The following is a 13,780-nucleotide window of genomic DNA, read 5'->3' as shown; positions in this document are numbered from 1 at the left end:
ATGTGAACCAACATCTCGCTGCCCTAATCCCTACATAGTACCCCAGTAGATGTTTCCCCTGATAGTAGCCCCCTACACCAAAGTGGCAATGTGCCTTGTTTGGGGTGAAAATGTAAAAAAAAAAAAAAAAAAAAAATTAACACAAAAAAGGGTTGATATGCCGTAAAAACAAAACAACCAATCTTCCTTATTTGATGCTTTGTGATGTGACACGTATCATGACTGCTAATTGATTTTCTTTTTTAATCCAAATATAGATGAAGAAGAAAGAAAACAAAATGCAATCGAAAAGAAGGAGTCCTGTTTACGCACGGGCCTGTGTAGACACGTTGCAAGTAAATTCTTTATTTAGATCTGTATGGGTATCTCGGTAAAAACAATATGCAAAAGACAAAAAATAAATAGATGCTCAAGCCTATTTCAACATTAATAAGAAAACCTAAAACTTTCTCTATCACATTGCGGACAGTTGAGATTTTTAAAAAAATCTTATGTGAAACGCCTAATATTATCCATGCAGTGCATTCTTTATACCATAATATGAAATAGGTCAACATTATTTTCAAAACTAATCTATATATATAAAAGCGAAAATGTATGTATGTGTGTTCGCTTTTTCTGTGTGTCTACAAAAGGCTTCTTTCAGAGAAGCAGTCGCTCGCTTCACAACTTTTTAAAACTTTTTATATCACATATAAATTGTAATATCTCACAGTTAACAACGGAGCTCGCCTGTCTATTTAATTGGCTCGATTTCGGGAAGATAAATATTCAATATTTGTCGCTCACCGCATGTGGGTTAGTCTTTTCCCATAACATCTTGGGGGGGAAAAAAAAAGCGTTCAGCAGTAAATGAAATCCCGCAGTCAAACTTGACCTCATTAACTCATTAAAACGAGCACCTGCTAAATCCAAGTAATTAAATTTTCCGTAAGCATGTCGTGATGGGGCAATGGTTAACGTTGCACGTTTTTTTTTTCACAACTTTGCCTCAACGGTTCGGGTTCGATCCTCATACTTACTTTTTTTTAACCCCCCACCCCACACACACACCTCCAAACACCCGGGCAATGCCGGGTACCCCTCGCTAGTCTATATATATATAAAAGGCAAAATGTATGCGTGTGTGTGTGTATCCGCTAAAAACTTTGGACACAGGCCACGGATTTTCAAGCTCGAACCTTCGCCCGACAAATATCGAAAAATTGGCCCAACACATCAATTCCTTCACCCTCAACCAGACCCGTTTTTACCAGGAGGGGGTTGAAAAAAAATTGTATCTTCATGACAAGATGGCTTCTACGTATGCATCGACACATGCAAAAGATGTACTTGAATTCGTTTAAATACTATAAAAACCGACCTACTTTCGCCCACGCATCCATAACGCGATGGGTTAAGTGACAGCGTCGTTACCTTAAGATTCAATCCCAGTTATCAGATATATTTTTTCTCGATTTTTAAACATTTAATATTGAAACACAGTTATTTATACCATTTTTTTCCCCCCACTTTTCACTGTTTTTTTTTTTTTTTGTTTTTATTTTTCCTTTTTTTGGTTTTTGTTAAACCGATTGTTTTAAAAAAGTTTTACGTCCGTTTGCTGTTTTTTTTGTTCTGTTTTCTCTGATTTTTTAAAAAAGTTTAAACAGGGTTATTAATTTGCTTATTCTTCAACCCCCCCCCTACATACACACCTCCAAACACCCGGGCAATGCCGTCCTTTTTTTTTTTTTTTTTTTTCTTTGGTTTTATTTTTCCGATTTTTTTAAAGAAGTTTTAGGTTTGTTTGCTTTTTTTATTTTTGGTTTTTCCAATTTTTTAAGTTTAAACAGGGTTATTACGTTGCTTATTCTTTACCCCCTCCCCCTTCACACACACCTCCAAACACCCAGGCAACGCTGGGTACCCCACTAGTTACATTATATATCTTGATTTGATTGACATTCTGTTTTATGGATAATATAGTCTATAAGGCTGGGACTAAACAAACGTTGTAGAGCACAGGTTCAAATCTATACAAGCTTCATTTATTTAAAGGTATTACTCACACACTCTTTGCAGAAAGGGAGTTAAAATGAAAGAAAATTTTATATATTTTTTATAAAGTATTAACTTTCAAATGGCACATGTTAAAATTTGAGCCCAATCAAATTATTACTTTATAAATTAGTTATTTCAGTATTGAAGCTACTGTTAAAAATTTTCAAAACAATTGAAAAAGTTTAACTTCATCTATAAATATAAAAGCGAAAATGTATGTACGTATGTGTGTTCGCTTTTTCTGTATGTCTACAAAAGGCTTCTTTCAGAGAAGCGGTCGGTCGGTTCACAACTTTTTAAAACTTTTTATATCACGTATAAATCGTAATATCTCACAATTAACAACAAAGCTCGCCTGTCTATTTAATTTGCTCGATTTCGGGAAGATAAATATTCAATATTTGTCGCTCGCCGCATGTGGGTTAGTCTTTTTCCTATAACATCTTCGGGGAGGGGGGGGGGGGCGTTCAGCAGTAAATACTATCCCGCAGTCAAACATGACCTCATTAACTCATTAAAACGCGCACCTGCTAAATCCAAGTAATTAAATAAATTCAAACGCGTTTCCGTTAGCATGTCGCGGTGGGGCAATGGTTAACATCGCAGATTTTTTTTTTTTCACAACTTTGCCTTAACGGTTCGGGTTCGATCCTCATGCTTACTTTTTTTAACCCCCCCCCCCCAAACACCAGGGCAACGCCAGGTACCCCTCGCTAGTCTATATATATATAAAAGCGAAAATGTGTCTATGTGTGTTCGCTAAAAACTTTCAACAGACAGAACAAAAATTCACAAACTCTGCATCATATGAAAGGCCCATCTTCGCCCAACAAATATCGAAAAATTGGCCAAAAACGTTAATTTTTTTCACCCTGAAATCAACACTAAACTGTCCTCTCATGATGCGATCGGTTCTACGCATGCGTCAGACGACATCATAACCTGATTTAGTTTAAATATTTGAAGAACTGACACAATTTCATGTACGTTGTGTTAGCTCAATTGGTTAGAGCGTTGGATCATTATCTAAAGGTTTTGGGTTCGAATCGTAATGTGAGATGGCTTTCTTTTTTTTTCTGATTTTTTTTAAATTTAAATATTGAAGCAGGGTTATTTAAGCCATTTTTCACGTAACGTTCGTTTTTCTGGTTTTTTTTTAACACCCCCCACCCCTCTGCCGACCACACACACCCAAAACACCCGGCCAACGCCGGGTACCCACCGATTTTTTTAATTTTAATATCGAAACAGGCTTATTTAACCATTTTTCACATGGGTTTTTTTTGGGGGGTTTTATTTTTCAGATTCTTTAAAGAAGTTTTAACGTTCGTTTTTCTGTTTTCTTTTTTGTTTTCTTTTACTTCGCTTATTCTTATGTTTTTATTAACACCCCCCACCACCGCCTGAGCACACACACCTCCAAACACTCGGGCAACGCCGGGTACCCCCCCCCCCCCCCGCTAGTCTATAATATAAATCTCACTTGTCTGTTTAAATGTATGTATGCATGCCTAAAACTTTCGAGAGAAGCGACGGATTTTCACGAGATCAGTATCATTTTGAAGCTCAACCCTTCGGATGCCAAATATCGAAAAATTGGCTAAAAACATTAATGCCTTCACCCTCAACTGGTCACTTTTCTACAGGGAGAGGTCACTTTTTTCGCCGAACTTTTCGAAAATCATCTCTTTTCGACTGACTAGCCTCAATTTAAACATGCGTTACTTCCGGTTTGGCAATGGGTGCAACAGCAAAGACGACACATTTTTTTTTCACATTCTTTTCCTTCTTCGCAATATGAGCTTGAACCTGCCTGCCTACTACCATGTTTTCTTGTTTTTTTTTTTGCTCAACCCCCTCCCAAACACCCGGGCAACGCCGGGCACCCAGGCTAGTCATAAGCCGTGTTCACAGTGGGTATTAAGTTTTGTTTAGTTAATCAAAAATAACACTACGATTCAGAGTATTTGTTTGCAACTGTTTAAATATAACAAGAGGCTTTTGAGTGACAATGGATGAAACAGTGTTCTACCATTTAACTCTGGAGTCAAGTCGTGTCAGCTAAATGGACAGCAGCAAGTGAAAACCATCCAAAGTGACAAAAGATGCAAGCATCAGCAAACAAGATTTCTGTTTCTGTAATTTGGGACGGCAAGGTATTTTTGTTCATCGATTACCCTGAGAAAGGAACGAAAAGTTATGAATAGTTACTAGCGTTCCAAGCAGGCACATTAAAGAAATTCCTGGCTCGAACATTGAACTATTGATTGAGAGGGAAAAGATAACAAAATACCAAGTTCTTATGTAGAATATGAAGAGAAACTGGAATCTTAGGAAGATTTCTATCATTCCAGTAATTATACGAGCAACTGGACTCGTAGAAAAGAATTTAAAAAACTACCTGCCAAATATATCCTGTTAAGTGCAATAGAGATTCAAAGAATTGCACTTAAAGGAATGATCAGAATCTTAAAAAGATCTCTCATTCTGGATTAATGTCTGGCATCCAGCTTGAACAAACTAATAAAATTTAAAAAAAACATAAATTATATTCCAATAATGTTTTATTCTTAAATTCTATAAATAAGTAAAAATCAAAATAAAGATGAATAAAAAAAATATTAAAATAAATATTTAATGTGATGCAGAGAAGTCATTTTTGTTGTAATATGAATCATACAATGTTAGATGTAAACTTTTAATATGAAAAATGTAAGATTCTATGGTTTTTATTTTGGTAAATGGCATTATTTCTATATTTTAGTATTTTGAAACTTGCGCAGAAAGGAGAAAAAATACTTGAAGAGAGAGACCTGTATTTAGATGTAAAATCTCGTGTAATATACAGACATGATCGTAAGAAAGAAAAGAAAATAATAGTGAAGATATGACAAAATAGTTATCTATTAAGAAAAATCCCTAAAACTGTGGGAGCAGATATAAGGGTGAATCAAATTACTCCTGACCTATGCAAATGACCATTTAGAGAGCTAAATGGCTGGTGGAATAATTAATATATTAAGGTTTTGGTTTCTAAAGCTACAATGGTCAATTAAATAAGTTTTTAATACTAATAATGCAAAATGCAAAACCAGTTATAGATTAAAAACTACAGCTAAAAATTCCACCCAATGTGGTATTAAGTATTCTTGACATATTTGGCGCTATAAGATCGGAATTATAATACTATTGTTGCTACTACAGAGTTGAAAAAGCACCGAATTTGGCATAAAGGATTGTTGAGATACAAGATGTAATAAAATTAAGAATACTAATCATAAATTCTTTTACAATTGGCAATTTTTTTTTTTTTTTTTTTGCTTATTAATTATTCAACATGATATAGGAAATCCATAGACTAGGCTTTCAAATTCCAATAATATGACACGAGGGCAGAGTTAGACACAAGGTTGGTTTTTAATATGGGGGATCCAGCTCTCCAAAAATGGGTGTGGTCCCCCTCTGGTGCTGCATGTGAGATGACGCCACAAAAAATAGTGAAGAAATGATGAATGTCAGAAGTGTGAAGGGCCAACGTTGCCTTCACATTTTCGCCAAGTTTCAGAAAAATCTAATTGATAGGACAAAAGTTATGGGGTAAAAAGTGTCATTTTTTGCAATTTGGGGGCATTTGTGACCCTTTTTGAGCTCCTGGGAATGCCAAATCCCAGTGAAAATGGACAAACGGTGCAGTTTTATGCCTTAAGACATGTATATTTGAATTCAGCACCATGGAAAACCACTACATAGACATACATGTCAAGTTTTTGGAGTAATATAAAAAAAAAAAGAGTATATATATATATATACTCTTTATATATATATATTATTCCTTAATTGGAATTCATTTTTTGAGATGAGCATTATATATTAATTTATTTTTATTTCGGACTATTAGTCCTCATCTTTATTAGTTGTTTTTTGATTTTTTTTTTTTTTTTTTTAATTGGTTTGTTTATTCACAACGTTTCGGCCAACTATTCCTCTGGCCTTCGGGGCCCATGGCGCAGTTGATAGAGACGTTGAATCTCTACGGTTCCAGATGAGCATTGTCTGAAGAAAGCGGTTTAAATCCCACCCAAAGCGTGCCAGAGGTTAATTGGTCAAAATGTGGTGAGAAGACAACAACTACGGATGGCAGTGATGGCTGAGAATGCAGTTAGGAGATTCGAAGTTCCTATCCGTCGCGGTTACCACCTGACGAAGGCCAGAGGAATAGTTGGCCGAAACGTTGTGAATAAACAAACCAATTAAAAAAAAAAAAAAGATCAAAAAACAACTAATAAAGATGAGGACTAATAGTCCGAAATAAAAATAAATTTTAAAAAAAGAGCTTCAAAAAAGCATGTTTTTTTAGCCCTAAAAGTCCCAGAGGGATGCAAACCAGAATTTTGTTAGGGTCACTCATACTGAATTTATACTAACAACAGTAGTCTCCACATTTTGGCCAAGTTTCAGGAAACTCTAATGAATGGATCAAACGCTATGGGGCAAAAATATGTCATTTTTGGCCATTTTGGGGCATTTTTGACCTCTTTTGAGCCCCTGGGGGCACGCACAATGGAAATTTTCGCAAAAAATTTTTTTACTGTGCACATCTATTTAATGAAATACAATTTGTGGCAAAATTTCAGGAAAAACTAATATACAGTTATCTGGCAATTGTCCCGAATAACGGACGCACGGACTCAGGGACGCCACTTAAAACATAGGTCCCTCTCCGATAAATTGGAGGACCAACAAAAATAAAAAAATTGTCTCCGTCATGAAGGGTTTCTCCTCCACTAATCATGGACGACTTCAAAGTTTTTATTAATTTTCTTGCAAAGAGTCTGGTTTGAAAAACCAGACACTATGTGTTCAAAAGGTAAGAGATATGCAGAAGTTAAAAAAAAAAAAAAAAAAAAAAAACTCAATCTGCAAACAATCTGAATAATTTTATGAAAATAAGAGAGAGAAAAAAATGTTTCACCTTTTTTTGGTTTTACTGTGATTTCTTTTTTGTCTGAAGGTGGTTTTTTGGCAGAAACATCTGAAAAGAAAAACGATGAACAGTTTACAAAATGATTAAATAATTCCAAAAGAGAAAACAGTTTTGTGTGTGTGTACATCTCCTAACAAAGGATATTAATATCAATGTATCAGAACTTTAACCTAATGGCCGTTAGAAGTAATGGCAGTCTATAATTTGCAATGTTACGTTAACACACTGGCTCTTGTTAGACTACCAGTTAAGAAATGTTGAGCCTGATTAGTACTTAGATGGGTGACCATTTCATCTAGCAAGATTAGATATGGGTGTGTAAAATAACGTTAAAAACAGAATTCTTCACATAAGCTAGAATAAGAAATAATCGAAAAATTTCACAAGATAAAAAATAGAAATAGAGCTATGTGCACCGAAAGTTGCTTCACGGTGGAGACAAAATAGATTTTGTTTCTTGCGTGTTTGACATTGACGTGGAAAGACATCTTTTTCTTTTTTCAAGGCTCTTCCACCACATGTATGGGAGTTGACTGGAAAGATGCGTCAATCTAGATGTACTTGCTAGAGAAAATAAACCAAATAAATCAAGCAGAAACTATGATACAACCGTGATAAAATAACAGAGTTATTGTTCTTTTTAATTTATTTTATTACAGCTGGTGATAAAACAAATTAAAAAGAACAATAACGCCATTATTTTCTTAATACCATAAGAGATTTCTTGGCCTTCAGGCCAGGATCAAAGTGTAGTATCTGACTGATGCGACACTTCGAATTTTTGTTCTCCGTTAGTAGGGGAGAAATCCTTCATGATAGAGACAATTTAAAATTTTTGTTCCTTTTCTCCACATTAAAAAAAACGACGCTGGTGTCTAACTCTGCCCCGTGAGGAGGCAAAGTAAATAGGAACTCCGTTATTTTCTTGGGGTGTATCATAATTTTTTATTTCATTTCTTTTCTTACAGAAACAAAGAGAATAAAAGAAAAAAAAAATTCAACATCTCTAAAACAACTGCCAATGTCACTACCTACTGAGCTGACGACTTAGAAGATGCCACAACCAGCTGCTTTGTTTAAAAGAACTGCTCAACCATAACCCCACATTGAGAATACCAGTTACTGTGTAAGTTTGGAAGTGGCTGTAAAGTCACTTTCTCTAATAATCTTGGGAAAAAAAGATGGACCCATCTCTCTTCCTATCATGGTTGATAGACAAGATTTGGTAGGGCTAAAACAATGCCCATCTTTCTACTCTTTCCTCAGCATTGCTTTTTGTCATCTTGAATTTTTCCTTGCCACTGGACTTTAGAAATACTCAAGAAGGAGTGATATGGCTAGCAATTACACAAATCTGGTGTCAAAATAATTTTTTTTTTTCTAAAGAATAAACAAATTTTTTAGTTATCCTTCAAGCAAGTCTGTACAGTTGTTCACCCAAATGTTTGATTCCAAAAAATCCAAAAAGGTCAGACTTAAAACATCTACAATATAAATCTTATCTGTCTGTTTAAATGTATGTATCTATGTTTGTATGTCTGCCTAAAGCTTTGGACAGAGGCGATGGATTTTCACAAGATCAGTATTGTTTTGAAGCTCGACCCTTTGAATGACAAATATCGAAAAATTGGCTAAAGACATTAATTCCTTCACCCTCAACTGGGCAATTTTCTACAAGAAGTGTTCGCTTTTTTCACCAATATTTTCAAAAGTCATTCCCTTTTTTCGATAGACTAGCCTTAATTTAAACCTTCGCCACTTCCGGTTTGGCAAAGGACTCAACGGCAAAGACATCACGTTCTTTTCCTCCTTTGCGGTACGGGTTCGAGCCTGCCTGCCTACTACCACTTTTTTTTTTTTTTTTGCTCAACACACACCTCCAAACAACCAGGCGACGCCAGGCAACCAGGCTAATCTCCTATAAAAAAAATAATGTATACATACTATATATTATTTATAACATTTTAATGAGTATGGGCATGGTTTTCAAGACTCTGTAAGTTTGTTTTTTTTTTCCAGAAATGAAATTCATTAAAAAAAGAAAAAAAAAAAAAAAATTTAATGTTCATAATATTTTTGTACCTATTTACTATGCCTCCCCGCGGGACAGAGTTAGACACCAGGGTCGTTTTTTAAATGTGGAGAAAAGGTACAAAAATAAAAATTGTCTCAGTCGTGAAGGATTTCTCCTCCAACGAAAGAGAACAAGAAATAGAAGCGCAGCATCTGAAGAACAGATACTACACTTTGATCTTGTCCCGAAGGCCAAGAAAAAAATATTAAATTTTTAGTTTTCTCTTTAAAAAGAACTAATCCAAATGAAAAACTAATAAGAACTAATAAATAATCAGAAAGTAATATAGTGCTACATAGTTCAATACAAATAATAAAATCACAATGCAAGAGACAATTTACTCCTTCACTCCAACATCTCTTGGCAGACAATGTTCTTTTCTTTTTTTTTTTTTGAAGGTTCCTCATTTTATGTATGTTTCACTGACTTTTTACTTCACTGCATATCAAAATTATTACAAATTCCTTTCTCAAACCATTAAAACAATAATCAAATATTATTATAATATTTGCAAACGAGGCTATATCAAAAGTAGGTCATTCTCCTATTCTTGTGCAAGGTTGCCAACTTGGCTTTTTTAAGTGGTACAAAATTCTGTCCCAGAAAAACATTAGATGATATTTTAACTGGTGTAAATCGTCATCTGAAATTACCTTGCACTTTTATCTATTTGTTTATTGCAAGTTCAACTGAAACAAGAAAACAATTCAATTTAATTTATATTTTTACAAGAGGAAAAAAAAGAAAAAAAAAGAAAAGAAAAAGGAAAAAAAGGAAAAAAGGAAAAAAAAGAAAAAAAAGGAAAAAAAAAGAAGAAAAAAGGAAAAAAAAGAAAAAGGAAAAAAAGGAAAGAAAAAAAAAGAAAAAAAAGAAAAAAAAGGAAAAAAGGAAAAAAAAGAAAAAAAAGGAAAAAAAAGAAAAAAAAGGGGAAAAAAAAAAAAGGAAAAAAAAGGAAAAAAAAGAAAAAAAAAGGAAAAAAGAAAAAAGAAAAAAAGGAAAAAAAAGAAAAGAAAAAAAAAGAAAAGAAAAAAAAAAGGAAAAAAAGAAAAAAGGAAAAAAGAAAAAAGGAAAAAAAAGAAAAAAGAAAAGAAAAGAAAAAAGAAAAAAGAAAAGTGAATTTCTGTGGTTTCAATATATAATTTGCATATGGCTGCAATAAAAAAGGATATTATGAAAAAAAAAAAGGGTCCAGTATTTGGCAGCGAAGAGAACACTGCAAAGTCATGCTAATAATGCAAATGTGGGAATGCTATCAATTTTTTTTTTTTTTTAGATTATAAACTATTTTTGGCAAGAAAAGTAAAGTTGATGTGACTAAGTTGCAAGTCGGATTTTTTTAGAGTTGGCGTTGGCATGTTTTGGAGAATTTTAAATAAGGATTTGAGAGTTGGACATTTAAAAATTGTCATGTTATGAAGAAGATTGAACAACAGTTGGAGTCAAATTTTTGAAAAATGATGTCAAGTTATGGAGAAAATTAAATTATGATTCGAATAAGACTTTCGATGAATGGCGTCATGTTATGAGAAGATAGTTACGATTCGAATCTGACTTTTTATGTTTGAAGGGCTAGTCTTGCCGTATATGGAGGGCTAGTTGTATATGAAGTACTAAAGATGTAGGGTGTCGATCTGAGCACAAGTCTATATGATGTGAAATGATCTTTAAAGGTCACAGGGGCATGTGGTTACAAAATATAATTTGCATATGAGAGGAATAGCTGTGGAAAAGAAGAATTAAATTATAGAGGAGATCATCATCTTGCGACCACAGTGGAGATGATGAACTTCGGTAAATTCTATATTCTTTTCATATGGCTTTTGATGTGTGTGTGCGCCACCACCACACATTTAAAGCAGGAGGATAAACCTGACCATCCATTTACATACGGTAGATCCGCGGGACACGGTGGTTCTAGGATACATTTTTTTCAGGTTACAATGTGGAATATGATGTTTTTCCAGCCCCGGTGTTATTTATAATGTTATTTGATTATATACATGTGTATTATATACTGTACTGTGTTTTGTTACTAATTTTTAATGCTGTATCCCGGAGTTCTACTGCACAGCGCCTTGGTAGTCCCAAATGGTCACCTATCTGGTACTAGCCAAGCTCAGCATTGCTTAACTTTGGTGATTTGATGAAAACTGGTGTGTCAATTGAATAATTGGCAGTCAAGAGAACACTGCAAAGTTGTGTTAATAACATGAATGTTGTCGGAGTGCTGTCAGTTTCGTTTAGATTTTTAGATTATGTAAATAAATTTATTTCGAAACCAAAGAAGTTTTTTTCGGTGTATAAAAGTTCAAAAACATCTTTAGGTAAAAATGAGTTTACTTAATTTAGTTTATCTATTAAAATAATCATTTTTTTTAATGAACAATTTAAAAATAGATTTACTTAAATACAAACAAATCGAGAAAAGTGTACAATAATTTCAGAGGGGAGGGGGGGAGCATTACAATGACTAAAATTATATCATGTGATCTAATATCTTCCCAGACAAGAATTTGGTACGGATCAACTCTACCAGCTATGGTCTATGATAGAATGTATAAGTTAAAAGCAAAACTTACCAGAAGATCTTCGAGTAATTCGGGTATTTGCAGCAAAATCTCCGTCTTCATTTTCCACAGGAGAATTATCACTTTCTTCTGAAGCAGATTCAACAGGTTTCTGAAAATTAACATGTAAAAAAATTATTATAATCACATACATAGATTATAAAAGAAAAAAAAAAAAAAAAAAAAGAAAGTGGATTCTCGTTTTATCTACTTTTACGATGTAAACATCTGTAGGGAAGATTGTGGTGTGACGGCAGTCACGGAGACAGGCTGTTAAGGGTGGGATGTGCAAACTCGAAACCTGACCAATAAGGCGACAAATCATCAGGTTCGATCGAGTTTTAATTTGCATATTAATGAGAGAATATAAGGCCGGCAGTGAAGATGTCAGAAGTTGAGTTGAGTTGAGTTCTGGAGAACTGGACTGAACTGGTCGGTGCTGAGAATGTTCGAATCCAGTTCAGCTTTTTTTTTTCTATTAGAACATCAAATTATTTTTTTTAAAGTGAATAAGAAAAATATATCAGTATTATTTGTTGGATTTCAATTTACACAAGTAAAATTCTTTTATAAAAAAAAATTTTAAATAACTTTTATACAATCAGAAAAACATTTAAAACTTAACCTATTTATGCATGCATACTTGTGCTGGTCAAAAAGAAAAAGAACATGTTTTTTGGCACTAAATTCTTATTAAGGATAATCTGTGAGATCTAATTGGTGCTAAAATATCCCTTTCATGCTAAACTAACTGAAATAGTTGTTTTACGACAGAAGTTTTTTTTTTCATATCAATTGCAATGTCAGTTTTTGAATATTTCGTGTTTCAAAATAATAGAACAAGGCAGGTAAGTAAACAAAAAAGTTTTTTTATTAATATAAATACAAATAAAATTAATCAATATTTAGTAGCAGCACCTTTTGCCTTGAGAACAGCATCAATTCACCGAGGCATGGAATCAACAAACTTCTTGCAATCCTGTGTAGACAGTGAATCCCATGTGTTCTGGATTGCAATCTTCATGGCCACAAGGGTAGTAGGTTTTTCTTTGCGGAGCTTCCTCTTCATCTGGTCCCACAAGGCTTCAATAACATTCAAATCTGGCGAGTTCGCCGGTCATTCAAGAACAGGGATCGATCGTTCTCGAAGCAAGGAAGACGTGGTCTTGGCAGAGTATGCTGGTGCCAACTCATGTTGAAAAATGATGTTTGTAGCCTCTCTGTCAAACTGGTTATCCAACACTGGCAGTAAATTAGCTTCCAGGATATCTTGGTACACTTTTGCTTTTACAGTTCCTTTGATGAAGCATAAATTACCAACACCTTTAGCACTCATACAGCCCCAAACCATGCAAGACTGCGGGAACTTCACAGACTTTTTAATGCATTCTTGGTTATACCGTTCCGTAGTTCTTCGTCGCTGAAGGAGATACAAAATCGAGACTCATCTGAAAAAAAATCACACACCGCTATTCGTCTGCAGTCCAGGTTTGATGAGCAGTTGCCCATCGCAGCCTCTTCAACATCTGCTTCTTGTTAAGGAGCAGTGGAGCAGTTTGGTGGCAGCTATACGATTTCGGTATCCCAGTTGCTGGAGCCTTCGGTAGGTAGTGCTTCTCAAAATGTCGGCACCAGAAGCGTGTTTCCACACTTCAATGATGTGACTTGTTGATTGGAATTGACTTTTCTTTGCCACCTTGTCCAGTGCCTGGTCTTGTCTTTCGGTGGTGCTTTTCTTTCATCTGCATTTCTTGAGATTGCTGTTGGAAACACCCTCAGCACCTTTCTGGAGCACTTTGGTCACCACTGATCTTGAACATCCTACCTTGATTGCGATTTCCATGTGCGTCTTTCCTTCTGCCTGCAAATCAAAGATACGCTGCTTCTCAGGCAAAGATATGTCTTTAGAGCGACCCATACTTATACAGTATTATTAAATCACTTTCAAAATCTTTTTAAACAATATTTGCAAAATGTTTTGAGTTTAAGATTACTAAACAACAAAATGTTCTATTAAATTGAAACGTTGATTTTTCTAATGTGACAATAATAAAGTACTCATTGTCTGCCATATGCACCTCCTCAAATGATTAAAAATAGTTTCAATTGTTA

The 13,780-nt window shown here is 34.4% G+C and overlaps 1 protein-coding gene across 1 annotated transcript in view; it reads right to left on the bottom strand.

The window, feature by feature from the left end:
• LOC145283959 (histone acetyltransferase KAT7-like) overlaps window positions 1-13,780 on the bottom strand; it is an 82,925-nt gene that overhangs the window by 52,638 nt on the left and 16,507 nt on the right. The window contains exons 2-3 of the mRNA XM_080133057.1: window positions 11,681-11,780; window positions 7,016-7,075 (exon numbers count right to left, since the gene is read on the bottom strand). Of these exons, the coding sequence (XP_079989183.1) occupies window positions 7,016-7,075; window positions 11,681-11,780 (160 nt within the window). The remainder of the gene's footprint in view (window positions 1-7,015; window positions 7,076-11,680; window positions 11,781-13,780) is intronic.

The sequence above is a fragment of the Euprymna scolopes genome, chromosome 8 (genome assembly GCF_053919585.1).
Source record: "Euprymna scolopes isolate OS-2025 chromosome 8, ASM5391958v1, whole genome shotgun sequence".
NCBI lineage: Eukaryota > Metazoa > Mollusca > Cephalopoda > Sepiida > Sepiolidae > Euprymna > Euprymna scolopes.
This window is presented reverse-complemented; position numbering and strand designations above follow the sequence as displayed.